Source organism: Schistocerca cancellata, chromosome 9 (genome assembly GCF_023864275.1).
Source record: "Schistocerca cancellata isolate TAMUIC-IGC-003103 chromosome 9, iqSchCanc2.1, whole genome shotgun sequence".
In the NCBI taxonomy this organism is placed as follows: domain Eukaryota; kingdom Metazoa; phylum Arthropoda; class Insecta; order Orthoptera; family Acrididae; genus Schistocerca; species Schistocerca cancellata.
Window position 1 is genome coordinate 11,324,580 of NC_064634.1, and position 17,921 is coordinate 11,342,500.

General features: G+C 45.8%; 1 protein-coding gene across 2 annotated transcripts in view; it reads left to right on the plus strand.

The window, feature by feature from the left end:
- The window catches only part of LOC126101011 (organic cation transporter protein), a 587,316-nt gene that overhangs the window by 469,287 nt on the left and 100,108 nt on the right, over positions 1–17,921 (plus strand). For both annotated transcript variants that reach the window (XM_049911676.1, XM_049911677.1), the window contains exons 3-4: positions 3,929–4,085; positions 5,503–5,606. In XM_049911676.1, coding sequence (XP_049767633.1) covers positions 3,929–4,085; positions 5,503–5,606 — 261 coding nt within the window. The remainder of the gene's footprint in view (positions 1–3,928; positions 4,086–5,502; positions 5,607–17,921) is intronic.

The window sequence follows — 17,921 nt, forward strand, 5'->3', positions numbered from 1 at the left end:
CCCTCCGATGATCTCTGCGCTGCCGTGTGTCAGGAGCTGGTGTCCCTCTGGCATCGCCAATGGTCCTCCATTCACGGGATTAAGCTTCGGCTTATTAAGCCTCTCCCTGTGTCCTGAACGACCTCATCTCGGCCCTCCCGCCGGGAGGAGGTTCTTTTAACTCAGCTGCGTATTGGGCACTGCCTTTCAGCGATCGTCATTTGCTAAGTGGCGCTACCCCACCACTTTGTACACAATGCGCCCAGATTTTAACTGTCTGCCACTTCCTGTTGGAATGCCCCCTTTTTTTCTTTTTTTTCTTTTTTTTTTAACCATTTACGTTCCAGCTTGGGTTTGCCACCTCATTTATCAGCCGTTTTAGCTAATGACGAGCGGGCTGTCGACCGTGTTTTACTTTTTATCTGTCGAAGCAATATGGCGAAGGCCATTTAATTTTTAGTTTTGGACCTCCATTCCTGTATGGTGTTTTTTAGCCCTTTTTGCACGTGCCTGTTTTTAGGTGTGTCCCATTCTGTCCATTCGGACTGACGTATAGTCGTTTAACTCCTCTCTGTGTTCGTGTTCTATAGTTTTGACTTGGGCGCGTATGACCCCAGTTGCTTTTTACGCCCTAAAGCAAAAGAAAACAAAACCATATTTAAAGAGTGTCAATTAAACAAAATACCTAGGAATTATCATCGCGAACAGCTTAAATTCGAATGATCACACAGAAAATTTTAAAAATGTTTTAGGGAAGGCGAAACAATTACTGCGTTTTATTGACAGAACATTTACCTTGTGTACAATACTGCATGGTCAGTGTTTCATCGAGCTGTGTTACTTGGCAGTAGTGTGTATTTCAAGCACCTTATGATAGCCAACCCGACTTACATGATTCGCCCTGGGTGCAGAAGGTGTGAGTTGAGTTGCCTGTCTTAAGATGCGTGAAATATTTTCCGGGCCACTCTTATTTTGCCCGCTCTGTGCGTACTTTGAAGCAGCTGAGCGATACTACTACATTATCAGCTCTCGCTCAGCTGTTGGATGACATAAACGTTGGTCATCTTCTTTCTTACAATTTTCGCGCAACATGCAAGAAGTAATAAGTATTAGTAGAAGAAATAGAATGTGACAAACGTAAGTGTTACGAGGAATGTCACCCTGCTATGCACAGTCATTTTTTTACTGTTGTCACTGTTGGAATGTTACCTGAGTTGGATACCTCAACATTCTGTGTTGTAAAGTTTCCAAATATTTAAAACATATTTATTTCTTACATACTCCGATGGCACCACAAAATACATGAAAGGTAATCGTAGTTGCGAATATGGACAACACAGCTGTATAATGAAGTGACGACATTGAAACTCTGTGCCGGAACCGGCATCTAATCTGGATTTCCCAATTGTTGTGAGTGGTCGCCCTAACCACTCTGGCTGTACGAGCACACTTCACAGTCAGCCCCAAAATTCGGCATGTTCTCGTGGATGTGTCTACGACCTGCACCTTACATTTATTATGTTTTTACTTTCAATTAAAACGACTCGACTTCACAGGAATGTACAAAACAAATGTATGAGTGTAGGTTGTACCCACGTGGACGACAATATGCGGAAGTTTGGGTCGGGCTATCAAACGATCTGGATAGCCGAAGTGCTAAGGCGACTGCTCGCAACAAGCGGTAAATCCGGGTTCGAGTCCCGGGCCGGCACAAATTCTCAATGTCTTCATTCCATTACACAGCTGAGGGTTGTCTATATTCACATCTGCAAGTGCACCTCATGTATTTCACAACAGCTGTAGTCGCTGCAGTGCGTGTTGCTTCGGACATGCATGCACTGCGGTCTCGAAGGATCACAAAAGGTTACATATAATTGACAATGTATAAAATATATAATTTATTAGAATAAAAATGTATATGCTATAATTCTTTATTATTGTGCAAATTTTCTTTTAGCCATTCCAACAATGCGCGTGAGAAATCGTGCCGCCCCTGTCTGCCCCGTTCATACATCTAGCGTTCAGTGGATTTCACCTGTTAAGTCACAAAGAGGGTCATATTGTACGTCCCACGCACGTACCTGCTTCTTCCCACTCTTGTCCTCACTCCTTCCAATGCCTGTAGTTTCAAGTCTTACGCGTTGATTCAGTCAGGCTGATATCTAGATTTGCAAGTGTTTCAGACCGTCCATTCCCCTCTTACGTCAAAGTTCTCTAGTGCTTTGCATGCCTACCGTAGTGAGGACCTGAATTTGAGATACTAGTGTATGGACAGATCAGAATCGTTCTTGTTCTTCTCATACTCCTCAGCTATCTAAGAGGTCCAGAACTAGAAGCCATGCTCACTGTGGAGCCCCAAGTGCTCCTGTAAGGATACTCGTAGCACCTCTTAGATACAGACTTCAGTAACACGGGTGCTGTCGTAAAGTACTCAGCGGTGACCCCAGTACTGTATCGCGCTGAGCCGAGGTCCTTAAGGCGTCTGCATGCTGTCCCCACGGCGTACCTGGCAGGTTAACCAAAGCACAATCACGGCTTCCAGTTCGAGCCACCGCCTCCATCCGCGGTCCGTATGACAAAGTTCAGTCCAGATTTATGGGCCTGCCGTCCTGCCTTACGCACTTCTCTTCCGTAGAAATTTGTGACTTTCTATTTGTCTCCCTGTTTGCATTAACGTACAAACTGTCTTGTTGGGGTAGGATCAAAATGGCATCAGATGTAATGTTTGTACAGTATTTCAGCTCATTATAAAGTTTTACTTGAATTTCTTCACAGCTTTTGCCGTGTCATTCTATGGCCGGTATCAGCGTACAAAAATTTACAAAATGACACTTTCGCTATGAGTAGTATGCGATTTAAAAAAAGAAGGGACAGAGTTGAACTGTGTGTTACACCATTTTCCAATACTGTATTGTTACTGGCCTTTTAAATAAGTATAATTATGTTGTTGTTACAGACATCACACCGAAGAGAAATTTGATGCAGTTCTCCGCGCTACTCCGTTGTCTTTTCATATCTACATAAATATTGCAACCACCTTCATATATTTCCACACTTCCCTGTATTACCAAAATACCTCACTTTATTTTATTTTTTGTCATCTTAATTCCTAGTTTAATAAAGTTATGCCATAAAGCTTGTCTTCGCTGTAGGATTTAGAACATCTTCATTATCTAGGCCACTTACGTAACTTTATAATTCTGCTGTAGCATCACATTTTGAAAGCTTCTATTTCCTTCTTGCTTGTAATATTTATCTTCCACAATTCACTGCCATACAACAATGTAACCAGTCGAATACTTTCCTTGACTTCATACTAGGTGCTACCGTAGTTCTCTTTCTCAAAAAAAGCATTTCATACTGTTGACAATTTGCATATAATATCGTCTTTCTTTCTACCGTCATCTATCATCTTGCTACCAAAATAGCAAAACTCGCCTACTACATTTAGTCTCATTTTCTTATCTAATTCTTGCGACATCATCTGATGTAATTCAAGTAGTCTCCATTACTCTTGTTTTACTTTTATTTTCATTTTAGGACCTCTTTTTGAAGATACTATACAATCCGGGCAACTGGTCTTCCTAGTCCTTTGCTATGTCTGGTAGAATTACACTGTTATCCTCTAACGTTGCAAACTTTATTTCTTCTCCTCGAATTTTAATTCTCTTTTTGAAGTTGCTCCTCGGTTTTCTTTACCAGCTGCTCTTTGCACAGACACTGTGACACGTGTGGGGTGGGCTGCAACCCTGTCTCACTCATATCTCAGTTAGTGCGCCGCTTTCACGTCCTGCAGTTCTTTAAAACTGCAGTTTGATTTCGGTAAAAGTTAATTATATTTATAAGTTATTTTATCTTTCATTAATTATATTATTCTTAGTTTGTCTCATTGTTTGTGTCTATTGCCGCGGTTTTTTGCTCTGTCAGTTGAAACCTAGCTATTCTGCAGAGAAGCGGAGTCCTGTTCGTACTACAACTACAACTACAGCGCGCTGGCTGACCTGGGCTTCGTGAACGCACTCGAGGAGGTGCAGTCGCAGCCGCGGCCGGCGAGAGTCCCCTGCACCAGCTACGACTACGAGGACTACCACACCATCACCTCAGAGGTAGGCGCACGCACCGCTCTCCCCCATCTCGCACCGCCGGTAGGCGTGACATCTTCCGTATGGGACAGATTGTGTGTGGTGTGCGTGCTGTAAGACCTTCGGTACACACACCATCAGATTAGTTGACTTGTCGCTGTAACGAAGTAGGCGAGTGTCGGCAACATGTCTCGTGGTCTTATCGTGGCGTGTTTATCTTCTGCCGTTAGGTCAGACGACAGAAGTGCCACTTGCACCCTTACAGTAGCAGATTGACGGTGACCAATTTCAAACAGAACTCGATTAATTTTCACACACATTTATTAAAATAATAAAAAACATAGATATTACTTAACTTGATTCTGGATGCTGTTTACAAATTGACAATCTGAAGTTCCTTCGGTCTTGGTACATTAATCTTATTCTCACATATCTCCGATACTTGACAAAGAAAGTGTCTATACATTTCTCTTCATGGCTATGTACAGGAATATGATAAGATTATTAGGCGCAGACTGAAACTTGACTATAGACTGGTACAGACTAATGCAGACTGACTAATCGGAGGTCTGACACTCATTATAATACCTCGCGCGTTCAGGTATCACTACGCTAGTATGATCCGCGAGGAGAAAAGGTTCTACATTAGCAGCAATCTCATTGGATGCGTTACATATTAATACGCGGATCGGCGGAAGCAGAATTTGGTCCGTCTCTAAGGCAGCGCCATCTCGTAGTGCGGAGACGGACGAGCGCTGCGCCTGCGCTGTTGTGCTTAGCGGGGCGCGCTCTAGTGGGAAAGTTGTGTACGCGCTGACTACGCGGAACTATGTACAGAACATTATCCTAACACCAACAATTTCTATACTGTACATGTCAGACTCAAAGGCTAACCTGGGCCATATAAATGTGACCGTATTGTCTAGACCTAAATTCGGGACACACGGGAGGGGGGGGGGGGGGGGGAAGGGGGAGAGACACTGACAAAGACAGGGGAGTAGCAGATGGACATAGGGGGTGATGCACAGAGAGTGGGGGGTGGGGTGGAGGTGGTGGACAGGGATAGGTGGGAGGGATGTAAAGAGGAGGGAAGAGAGGTGTACAAAGAACGAAGGGCTGGTTAGAATGGGAGAGGGAGAGGCAGAACGAATAGAAGACTAGAATAAATAAATACCCAGTCAACGCCGGCTTTATCAGCTAGTTTTTACATAAAAATGGTTTTGTCACTGTTAGCCACGCATCTTTATACATTTTTATGGAACGTAATGCAATGATCGTTTCCACCGAACATGTGCATCTGTTTCAAATTCTGAACAAAAGCGTTACAACCATCGCACTTAATAATAATCACACTACTTGATAAATAAAAATTTGGCGGGCTTATCATGCCACTTAACGCTGCTGCCGCTCTGTAGGCCTGTCACTGTTGTGTGTGTTGCAGTGGGACCTGGTCTGCGAGAGGACTGCGCTTCGCTCCACGGCACAGATGGTCGTCTCTTTCGGGAAGCTGCTAGGCGCGCTCATCTTCGGCTTCATCGCAGACAGGTGAGTGCTTCGGCTCAGCCACAGTAGAAACTTGAACGGTTAAAGCTGCTGAATGTGCGCTCCGTGAGCAGAAAATTATCCAGCAGCGGGCAGGAGTCTGAAATTGGCGTTTTTGATACTGCTGATTCTCTGTCTTTAAAACTATAATGTGGCAAGAAGTACACTAAACCTATTGTATCTAATATCTCTCTTCGAAGATTAGAGTCCTGCATGACCGAGTAAGCGAGCACAAAATACGAGATAGGGCGAACACACCCTAAGTGGATAGGCTGCCCGCACTAGTTCTAGTGACCGAGCATAGAAGCCGTGACCGAATACGTAGCACGCAACTTCAAACACATTACACGTGTCATTATCCGTGTGAGACTGCAGCCAGTACGGGCTTCTCATTTGTGGTGTCTCTCTCTCTCTCTGCAATCATGCAGTGCGAGGAAACCAGTGCAGTAAGACGTAAGATTGAAATCAATGTTTACACGTTGAAGAGACGGGAAGGTCTAAAAAGCCAAGTACGGAGCATATTTTTGGTGGTTGTAGACGAAAACAGTGCGTCTACTGGATACGTATCGTGCATAAACTGCTCCACATTATTGTTTTTCCAATCGCGAACCACTGTTTTAAAGAAACACAGTTGCAAGAAACCTCACAAAGATACAGCTCCTTCAGGAATACCGGCAATAATAAAAAATAGTATTACAGCAAAGTGTGTTGCAATGTGTGCTAAAGATATGAGACCTTTTAATGCTGTTTGCGGTGAAGGTTTCAGAGAACTAGGCCAAGAATTAATACATGTAGGTGCGCATTATGGAAAAGTTAACGTGGCAGATGTCATGCCGCATCCCTCTACTATAAGCAGACATGTCAAAGAACAAGCTGATGCAATACAGTATAATGCCTTCTGTTATTGCGGAAGTTATTAATAAAACATGTGCTATGACAATTGATATGTGGAGTGATTCGCATAATCAGGTGCACTATTTGACGCTTACATTTCATTACATTAACACAGATTGGTCTCTTGTGATCAATGTTTTAATTACAACAAAATTCCTGGACGTTAGGAAGACGGGAGTAAATATTATAAAAGAAAGTGCTCTATGAATTTAGCTGTGTAACGTACCCGTTCTTGGAAACGTTACTTTTGTATTAAAGGAGAGAGAGAGAGAGAGAGAGAGAGAGAGGCGTTGGATTTGTACAGTACAGAGCAGCGAGCCGTGGGGAGGCGAGGTGAGACGTCAGCGGTGACCGGCCATGCTCGGTTATCCGCGTGTCCGGAATCCGGACAACAGACATGGGGCGAGTACGTGACCGAGCCGAGTCGTGTGGGGCCGGACACGAGCTGCTCGGTCCCCCCGTCAACAGGCGAGCCGTGACCGGTCAAACATGGAGCGTTGCAGCACTCTATCGAAGATACCTGAAGGGTTAGCATATTTCATTAGTATATGCAGTGGGCATACGTATTTTTATTCACTGACGAAAAAAAAGTCGCAACACCATGGATGAATTTTGCGACGTAAACGAAAGTTGGCAGGTGTGATTTTACAACTGAAAGACGATATCTATTCAGATTCGCGCCAGTTGCGTAAGAGTGGCGCTACTAGCGCCGTAATGTGGATATAAATCAAATTTGCTTCACATACGCAATGTAAAGGTAGTGAGCGTTAGTTACCTTTCAGATTGAGTGTTCATGTCGGTCAGGAATGCCTTTAAGGCGTAAAGACGCCGTTGTCAACACCTCACTGACTTTGAATGAGGTGGTGTGATAGGGCTTCGAGAATCTCGGTGTTCCTTCCGCGATAGTGCAGAGAGGCTTCGCAGGACAGCAGCCACTGTACACGATTGCTGGCAGCGGTATTCACGGGAATGCACGGTCGCAGTAACATCTGGCTCCAGACGACCACGTGTCTCTGCCGTGTTGTTCGGTGTATGTCTCTGGAGCATCAGTAGCGTTTTGAACAACAGTTGGTAACGCAGTGACGAAACTACGAGGGCAGTTCAATAAGTAATGCAACACTTTTTTTCTGAAACAGGGGTTGTTTTATTCAGCTTTTAAATACACCAGGTTATTCCCCAATCTTTTAGCTACACAACACTATTTTTCAACGTAATCTCCATTCAATGCTACGGCCTTACGCCACCTTGAAATGAGGGCCTGTATGCCTGCACGGTACCATTCCACTGGTCGATGTCGGAGCCAACGTCGTACTGCATCAATAACTTCATCATCCGCGTAGTGCCTCCCACGGATTGCGTCCTTCATTGGGCCAAACATATGGAAATCCGACGGTGCGAGATCGGGGCTGTAGGGTGCATGAGGAAGAACAGTCCACTGAAGTTTTGTGAGCTCCTCTCGGGTGCGAAGACTTGTGTGAGGTCTTGCGTTGTCACGAAGAAGGAGAAGTTCGTTCAGATTTCTGTGAACAATTGTGACAGCACTACCAACAGAGATGTCAAGTTGAGCACTGAGTTGTTTGATGGTGATCCGTCGATCATCTCGAACGAGTGTGTTCGCACGCTCCGCCATTGCAGGAGTCACAGCTGTGCACGGCCGGCCCGCACGCGGGAGATCAGACAGTCTTGCTTGACCTTGCGGCGATGATGACACACGCTTTGCCCAACGACTCACCGTGCTTTTGTCCACTGCCAGATCACCGTAGACATTCTGCAAGCGCCTATAAATATCTGAGATGCCCTGGTTTTCAGCCAAAAGAAACTCGATCACTGCCCGTTGTTTGCAACGCACATCCGTTACAGACGCCATTTTAACAGCTCCGTACAGCGCTGCCACCTGTCGGAAGTCAATGAAACTATACGAGACGAAGCGGGAATGTTTGAAAATATTCCACAAGAAATTTCCGGTTTTTTCAACCAAAATTGGCCGAGAAAAAATGTGTTGCATTACTTATTGAACTGCCCTCGTAATTGTTTCAAATCGATTGCTCCAAGAACAGCTCAGAGACAGAGTCCCTGTAGCGTGTATCCCACTTACCCCAAACCATCGCCATTTGAAACTTCATTGGGGTGCAGGGTGGAAGTCTGCTGTGTTTTGTGACGAGAGCCTGTTCTGCCTCGGTGCCAGTGATGATGGCCGTGTGTTAGTTAGGAGGCGGCGAACTGAGGACCTATCTGTGTGATACGCACACGGGACGTACACACAGAGTTATGGTCTGGGGTGCCACTTTGTATGACAATTGGAGCGCTCTACTGGCTATATATCCCTCGCACCTTGACTGCAAATCTGTACGCCAGTCTGGTGATTCGACTTGTCGTACTGCCATTCGTGAGCAGCACTCCAGATAGGTATTTTCTAGCAGGATAACGCTCGTCCACATACCGCCGTTGTAACCCGACACGCTCTACAGAGTGTCTACGTGTTGCCTTGGTCTGCTCAGCCGCCAGATCTGTCTGCAATCGAACACACCGTCGGAAGACAACTCCAGCATCATCTACAAACAGAATTAACCGTCCCTGTATTGACCGACCAAGTGCGACAGCCACGGAATCCCGCGGCACAGAATGGTATCTGGCATCTGTACAACACAATGCATGCACGTTTGCATTCAACATTCCTTTAGTTACATCGGTTATTAAAGTACCAGCATTTCACATCTGCAATGGCTTAGCCCGAATTTACATTAACTTGTGATCTTGTAATGTTACCCAGACAAATATATTCCCGAAATTTCATTACTCTACATTAATTGCTGTTCGGTGTCGCGATTTCTTTTTCTCTTTTGGTGTTGCGATTTTTCCGTGTGATGTTGCTGTATACTGCAATTAAATTCCTAAATCATTAAATCAAACGTGTCTAACGAGTCATAAAATAAAACTACGAAATATTCACAGAATGTATTTATCAGCCATCAGTAACGTTAGTCTAACATCGAAAATTAAAAACTGGAAACAAGAATGGAGTCAGAACGGTGGAGAATATTTTACTGGATATCAATAGTAATTGTTGTTGTTGTTGTTGTTGTTGTTGTTGTTGTTGTTGTGGTCTTCAGACCTGAGACTGGTTTGATGCAGCTCTCCAGGCTACTCTATCCTGTGCAAGCTTCTTCATCTCCCAGTACCTACTGCAGCCTATATCCTTCTGAATCTGCTTAGTGTATTCATCTCTTGGTCTCCCTCTACGATTTTTACCCTCCACGCTGCCCTCCAGTACTAAATTTGTGATCCCTTCATGCCTCAGAAAATGTCCTACCAACCGGTCCCTTCTTCTAGTCAAGTTGTGCCACAAACTCTTCTCCCCAACCCTATTCAGTACCTCCTCATTAGTTATGTGATCTACCCATCTAATCTTCAGCATTCTTCTGTAGCCCCACATTTCGAAAGCTTCTATTCTCTTCTTGTCCAAACTAGTTATCGTCCATGTTTCACTTCCATACATGGCTACACTCCATACATATACTTTCAGAAACGACTTCCTGACACTCAAATCTATACTCGATGTTAACAAATTTCTCTTCTTCAGAAACACTTTCCTTGCCATTGCCAGTCTACATTTTATATCTTCTCTACCTCGACCATCATCAGTTATTTTGCTCCTCAAATAGCAAAATTCCTTTACTACTTTAAATTTAGCAAGAATTTCCATGATTAACACTCTTCAAGATAGAGAACCAAGAAACGTGGTTTGAAAAATAGAGTATACAGCTTCGATGCCATCTGCAATACCTAGTATGCGTACGAAACTTTACACTACGTTATCCTAATGGATTTATCGGATTACTTTCATACCCATTATTTTTATAATTTTGACTAGCATAATTGAAGTTGAAGCAGATCTGTTATGAAGGCTACATTTTTATTGTTTGCATAAAGTGTAACATGGTGCCATCATTCAACTACGTGAATGTAAGAATGTTCCCAAAACCACCCCCACATTGGTCGCAAAATTAGAGGTAACAGCGTAGTAATGGATGTTTTTACCGGCCATCCGATGCCGCTATTACAGCTGTAGAATCATTCAAAAACAGCCTACGGTCAGTAGCGCGGAAATACTCAAGTCATGCAATACCAGCTGGAGGCGACTTTAACCTACCGAGTATACGCTGGGATGTCTATGGATCCATTGCGTGGGATACACGCACACAGTCATGCTAAATAGTTTTCAAAACGTTTTCTGAAAAATATCGTAACCAGTTAGCTCGGCAGCCCACACGGAATGGAAATGTCTTAGTTGTTGTAGCTACAAATAGGCCGGACCTTATCGACAGTCCGCAGATCGTGGTCGTGCGGTAGCGTTCTCGCTTCCCACGCCCGGGTTCCCGGGTTCGATTCCCGGCGGGGTCAGGGATTTTCTCTGCCTCGTGATGACTGGGTGTTGTGTGCTGTCCTTAGGTTAGTTAGGTTTAAGTAGTTCTGAGTTCTAGGAGACTGATGACCATAACTGTTAAGTCCCATAGTGCTCAGAACCATTTTTGAACCTTATCGACAGTCTCAGTATAGAAATGGGATCATGTCACAGCAACTGTCGTTACGAAAGTTAATAAAAAAAATGAGTCCAGAAGGCTAGGACAGTATTTCTGCTAGACAGAGGAGATGAGCAGTTGTTATCATCTCACTTAGATAGTGAATTGAAGTCGCTTAGTTCGAGTAACATGGTCGTAGAGTAATTATGGAAGAAGTTTATTGAGACTGAAAATCGTTGTCTGGAGAGTTATGTGCATATTATAAGTGGCTAAAGGATGGAAGAGACCCACCATAGTTTAATAACGAAATTCTGAAAGCGTTGTTACACTCTCGGTTCAAAAGAGAACGCACAAATGACGATAAGGAAACGTTAGTAGACATTCGCGCGTCTGTGAAAAGATCTATGTACGAAGCATACAACTACTACCACCGTCATACCTTAGTAAAAGATCTAGCAGAGAACACGAAAATTCTGGTCATATGTAAATTCGCTAAGCAGGTCTAAGACTTCCATTCAGTCCCTCGTTGACCCGTCTGTTGTGGCAGTTGAAAATAGCAAAACGAAAGCCGAAGTTTCAAATTTCACGTTCAAGAAATCGTTCACACAGAAGAATCGTACAAACAGACCATCATTTGACCATGGGGCAGACTCCCGTATGGATGACATACTAACAAGCATCCCTGTCGTAGAGAAACAACTGAAAGCAAATAAATCATCACGTCCGAGTGGAATCCCAATTCTACGGCATTGGCCATTTACGCATTTATCGTGAATTTTTCATCCGACACAGTCCCAAGCGACTGGGAAAAATGCACCGGTGACTCCAGTAGATAAAAATGGTAAAAAAAAACGGACCCGCAAAATTACAAACCAATATCCCTAACTTCTGTTTGCTGCAGATTCCTTGGAAATATTCTCAGTTCGAATACAATTAACTTTCTTGAGACTGAGAAGTTTATGTCCACGAATCAGCATGCTTTTAGAAAGCATCTCTCGTGTGAAACTCAGCTTGCTGTTTTCTTACATGACATACTGCGAACTATGGATGAAGGGCAACAGCCAGATTCCACGAAAGCGTGTGACACGGTTCCCCATTGCAGGCTGTTAGCGAAGGTACGAGCTTATGGATGGGTGAGTGGCTCAAAGACTTCTAAAATAATAGAACCCAGAATGTTGTCCTCGACGTCGAATGTTCATCAGAGACAAGGCAATCGTGAGGTGTGCCCCCAGGGCAGTGTGACAGGGCCGCCGCTGTTGTTGCCTGTGCAGACAAATGATTTTGTGGACAGGGTGGACAGCAGTCAGCGGCTGTTCGCCGAGGGTGCCGTGGTGTACGGTAAGGTGTCCAAGTTGAGAGACTGTGGGGAGATACAAGGCGACTCACATAAAATTTCTAATGGGTGTGATGAATTGCAGCCTGCTCTAAGTGTGGAGAAATGTAAGTTAACGCTGATGAGTAGCAAGAATAAACCTGTAATGTTCGGTTACAGCATTCGTAGTGTACTGCTTGAGACAGTCACGTCGTTTAAATATCTGGGCGTAACGTTGCAAAGCGGTGTCAGATGGAACGAGCACGTGGGAACTGTGGCAGGAAAGGCGAACGGTCGACGTCGCTTTATTGGGCGAATTACAGGTAAGTGTGGTTCGTCTGTAAACGAGGCCGCATGTAGGACGTCAGCAGTGCGACCTGTTCTTCAGCGCTGCTCGAGTGTTTGGAATCCGTACCAGATCAGATTGACGGAAGACATCGAAACAATTCAGAGGCGGGCTGCTAGATTTGTTACCGTTAGGTTGGAACAATACCTAAGTGTTACGGAGATGTTTCGGGATCTCAAATCGGAATACCTGGAAGGAAGGCGACGTTCCTTCCGAGAAACACAGTTGAGAAAATTTAGGGAACCGACACTTAAAGCTGACTAACAAACGGTTCTGCTGTCGCCAACATTCGTTACGCGTAAGGACCACGAAGATAAGATGCGAGAAATTAGGCCTCATACGGAGGCATAAAGACAGTAGTTTGTATCTTATTCTTATTCCTCCTCTTCCTCCTCTTCCTCCTCTTCCTCCTCTTCCTCCTCTTCCTCCTCTTCCTCCTCTTCCTCCTCTTCCTCCTCTTCCTCCTCTTCCTCCTCTTCCTCCTCTTCCTCCTCTTCCTCCTCTTCCTCCTCTTCCTCCTCTTCCTCCTCTTCCTCCTCTTCCTCCTCTTCCTCCTCTTCCTCCTCCTCTTCCTCCTCTTCCTCCTCTTCCTCCTCCTCTTCCTCCTCTTCCTCCTCTTCCTCCTCTTCCTCCTCTTCCTCCTCTTCCTCCTCCTCTTCCTCCTCTTCCTCCTCCTCTTCCTCCTCCTCTTCCTCCTCCTCTTCCTCCTCCTCTTCCTCCTCTTCCTCCTCCTCTTCCTCCTCCTCTTCCTCCTCCTCTTCCTCCTCTTCCTCCTCCTCTTCCTCCTCCTCTTCCTCCTCCTCTTCCTCTTCCTCTTCCTCTTCCTCCTCCTCTTCCTCCTCCTCTTCCTCCTCCTCCTCTTCCTCCTCCTCCTCTTCCTCCTCCTCCTCTTCCTCCACCTCCTCTTCCTCCTCCTCCTCTTCCTCCTCCTCCTCTTCCTCCTCCTCCTCCTCTTCCTCCTCCTCCTCTTCCTCCTCCTCCTCCTCTTCCTCCTCCTCCTCCTCTTCCTCCTCCTCCTCCTCTTCCTCCTCCTCCTCCTCTTCCTCCTCCTCCTCCTCTTCCTCCTCCTCCTCCTCTTCCTCCTCCTCCTCCTCTTCCTCCTCCTCCTCCTCTTCCTCCTCCTCCTCCTCTTCCTCCTCCTCCTCCTCTTCCTCCTCCTCCTCCTCTTCCTCCTCCTCCTCCTCTTCCTCCTCCTCCTCCTCTTCCTCCTCCTCCTCCTCTTCCTCCTCCTCCTCCTCTTCCTCCTCCTCCTCCTCTTCCTCCTCCTCCTCTTCTTCCTCCTCCTCTTCTTCGTCTTCCTCTTCCTCTTCCTCTTCCTCTTCGCTCTGCTTGCGAGTGGAACAGGAAAGGAAATGACTGGTAGTGGCTCACTACACCCTCCGCCAGACATCGTACGGTGGCTCGCGGAGTATCTTTGTAGATGTAGTAGGCTGTCCTCTTCCGCCAGATGTGTCACTTGGCTGTACATCTGTGCCAACTGGGTTGCAGAATTGCTGTATGCTGTGCATTCCGCGGTGATGCAGTCCGTAGATGCCAACGCGTCGAGAGGATGTCTTTTCCGACCTCCAGATTTCTCAGTTCCTTCGTCTTTTCTAGCACGGCGAATCGTTTTTTCTGTTCCCATCTGTTGTTTCTGAATCCTCACACGAAGCACAAATGGCCACACAAGCTGTATAAAATAGAGGCTTTTGCAGGGTCTACTAAAATCACTCTACTCTGTAAAAACTGTTTCACCTCCCCAAGCCGCCACAGGTCTTGTTTGTACATGCAGAAGAGACAAACTGCTGGCAGATAAAACTGTGTGCGGATCGAAAATCGAACCTGTGACGTTTGCTTTTCGCAGGCAAGTTCTATGTCGACTGTGCTATTCAGGTACGGCTCACGAGACAAACTTCACTTTCGGCAGTGCCTCTCTCCTACATTGCAAACTTAACACAAGTTGTACGAGGTGCATTCAAGTTCTAAGGCCTCCGATTTTTTTTTTCTTTGGACTGGAAAGAGACAGAAACATGCGCATTGTTTTAAAATGAGGCCGCGTTCATTGTCAATACGTTCCAGAGATGGCAGCACCGTACGGCAGATGGAATTTTACCGACAGCGGCGAGAATGAGAAATGTTTAAAATACTTAAAATGGCGACGTTTTCCTTATTTGAACAGCGTGCAATCATTCGTTTTCTGAATTTGCGTGGTGTGAAACCATTTGAAATTAGACAGTTGGAGACATGTGGTGATGGAGTTATGGATGTGTCGAAAGTGCGTTCGTGGGTGCGACAGTTTAATGAAGGCAGAACATCGTGTGACAAACCGAAACAACCTCGGGCTCGCACAAGCCGGTCTGACGACATGATCGAGAAAGTGGAGAGAATTGTTTTGGGGGATCGCCGAATGGCTGTTGAACATATCGCCTCCAGAGTTGGCATTTTTGTGGGTTCTGTGTACACAATCGTGCATGACGACCTGAAAATGCGAAAAGTGTCATCCAGGTGGGTGCCACGAATGCTGACGGACGACCACATGGTTGCCCGTGTGGCATGTTGCCAAGCGATGTTGACGCGCAACGACAGCACGAATGGGACTTTCTTTTCGTCGGTTGTGACAATGGATGAGACGTGGATGCCAATTTTCAATCCAGAAACAAAGTGCCAGTCAACTCAATGGAAGCACACAGATTCACCGCCACCAAAAAAATTTCGGGTAACTGCCAGTGCTGAAAAAAGATGGTGTCCATGTTCTGGGACAGCGAGGGCGTAATCGTTACCCATTGCGTTCCAAAGGGCACTACGGTAACAGGTGCATCCTACGAAAATGTTTTGAAGAACAAATTCCTTCCTGCACTGCAACAAAAACGTCCGGGAAGGGCTGTGCGTGTGCTGTTCCACCAAGACAACGCACCCGCACATCGAGCTAACGTTACGCAACAGTTTCTTCGTGATAACAACTTTGAAGTGATTCTTCATGCTCCCTACTCACCTGACCTGGCTCCTAGTGACTTTTGGCTTTTTCCGACAATGAAAGACACTCTCCGTGGCCGGACATTCACCAGCAGTGCTGCTATTGCCTCAGCGATTTTCCAGTGGTCAAAACAGACTCCTAAAGAAGCCTTCGCCGCTGCCATGGAATCATGGCGTCAGCGTTGTGAAAAATGTGTACCGTCTGCAGGGCGATCACGTCGAGAAGTAACGCCAGTTTCATCGATTTCGGGTGAGTAGTTAATCAGAAAACAAATCGGAGGCCTTAGAACTTGAATGCACCTCGTATTGCCTGCTCAAAGCAGTTTCATAGTTTACAAACAGTCCCACCATCCATAGACCTAATGATCAGTTGGGGGGGTGGGGGGGGGGGGGGTTGGTGGTGAACAGACACACAGAAACGAGCGCACACGCGCGCTCAAACTACCACGGTTAATGTGGTGTAGGAAAGCTGTTGGCTTTCAAAATTGCTTCCAATCGTCTCTGAATGAATAAATATAGCTACTAAGGTTTTCAGGGGAATCTTACAGCGTTCTTCCCGCAAAATGTGGCAAGCTCATCTGAAAATGATGGAGGTGGAAAGTGAGTACGCACGCTTCCCTTCAAAACACACCACAAACGCTCAATAATACTGAGGTACGGTGATTGTGGTGGTCAGGGAGGATGTGGCAGTTCATCCTCGTACCCGCAAAACCAGCCCTTGGTGATGCGAGCTGTGTGAAGAGCGGTCCTGTCGCCTTGTAATATAGAATAACCACTGGAGAGGAAACATTGTACCGTGGGATGGACATGATCAATGAAAATGGTCACAAAATCCTTGGCAGGAGTGCAACTTCGCAGAATAACCGTGGTGGCCCACGGAATACCACGACGTGGCCGGCCAGATCATCACGTTTCACTCTTTGGCGCACACTCGACCACAAGTTGGAAACAGTGTGAAACGACACTCATCCGACCAAACGACACTCTTCATTGCTTCCTAGTGCAGGTTTTATGGCTTCGGCACCATGTTTTCCTATTGAGCATACTTGAATTATTGATGAGTAGTTTTGGAATTGCAATACGCCCTGCAATTCCCTAGTTATGTACTCCCTTTGTTTCCGTACTGACAAGGTTCGCCAGTGCGACCTTCACTGGTGCAGTCACGTTTGCAGCTGTAGTTCTTACTTTCCGTCACAATCCTCTTCCATAACCATAGCTTGCGATTAGTCAGAATACATTTTCGTCCGCATTGTGAATTAGCGGATGATTGCCTGTATGCGTAACAAATCTTAGATACGGTACCTCTTGAAACAGCGACTTGAAACAGCGAACGCTTAGACTACCTGGTTCAGGGGCACCGACGATTCTCCCAGGCTCGAATAACTTCGCCCGGACGTAATACACTCACAACTACGCGGAGCGCTTTCCTGGCCACGGCTAACACTTGCAACTCACTGAGGGCATTGCAGAGGTGGACAGACACAATACAACCTGCATTACTGTTCAAGGATGCATTTCTTGCTGTTTTTCCGTATTTTTGATAACTCCCTGTACGTGCCGTATTCGGGACAAGGCGTACGTCGTCATCGCTATTTACACAGGGAAATTTTTATTTCGCATTACTTAATAGCGGAATCATGAATGATAAGATTCCAGAATTAGTCGGCTTCATTTACAGTAAAAATTCTGACATAGTACTTGGAACAGGCAACTGGTTGAAACCAGAAGTAAATAGCCTTGATAAATTCAAAGGAAGACATAATTTCCAACCGGCTGTTTCACTGAAATACACTCCTGGAAATTGAAATAAGAACACCGTGAATTCATTGTCCCAGGAAGGGGAAACTTTATTGACACATTCCTGGGGTCAGATACATCACATGATCACACTGACAGAACCACAGGCACATAGACACAGGCAACAGAGCATGCACAATGTCGGCACTAGTACAGTGTATATCCACCTTTCGCAGCAATGCAGGCTGCTATTCTCCCATGGAGACGATCGTAGAGATGCTGGATGTAGTCCTGTGGAACGGCTTGCCATGCCATTTCCACCTGGCGCCTCAGTTGGACCAGCGTTCGTGCTGGACGTGCAGACCGCGTGAGACGACGCTTCATCCAGTCCCAAACATGCTCAATGGGGGACAGATCCGGAGATCTTGCTGGCCAGGGTAGTTGACTTACACCTTCTAGAGCACGTTGGGTGGCACGGGATACATGCGGACGTGCATTGTCCTGTTGGAACAGCAAGTTCCCTTGCCGGTCTAGGAATGGTAGAACGATGGGTTCGA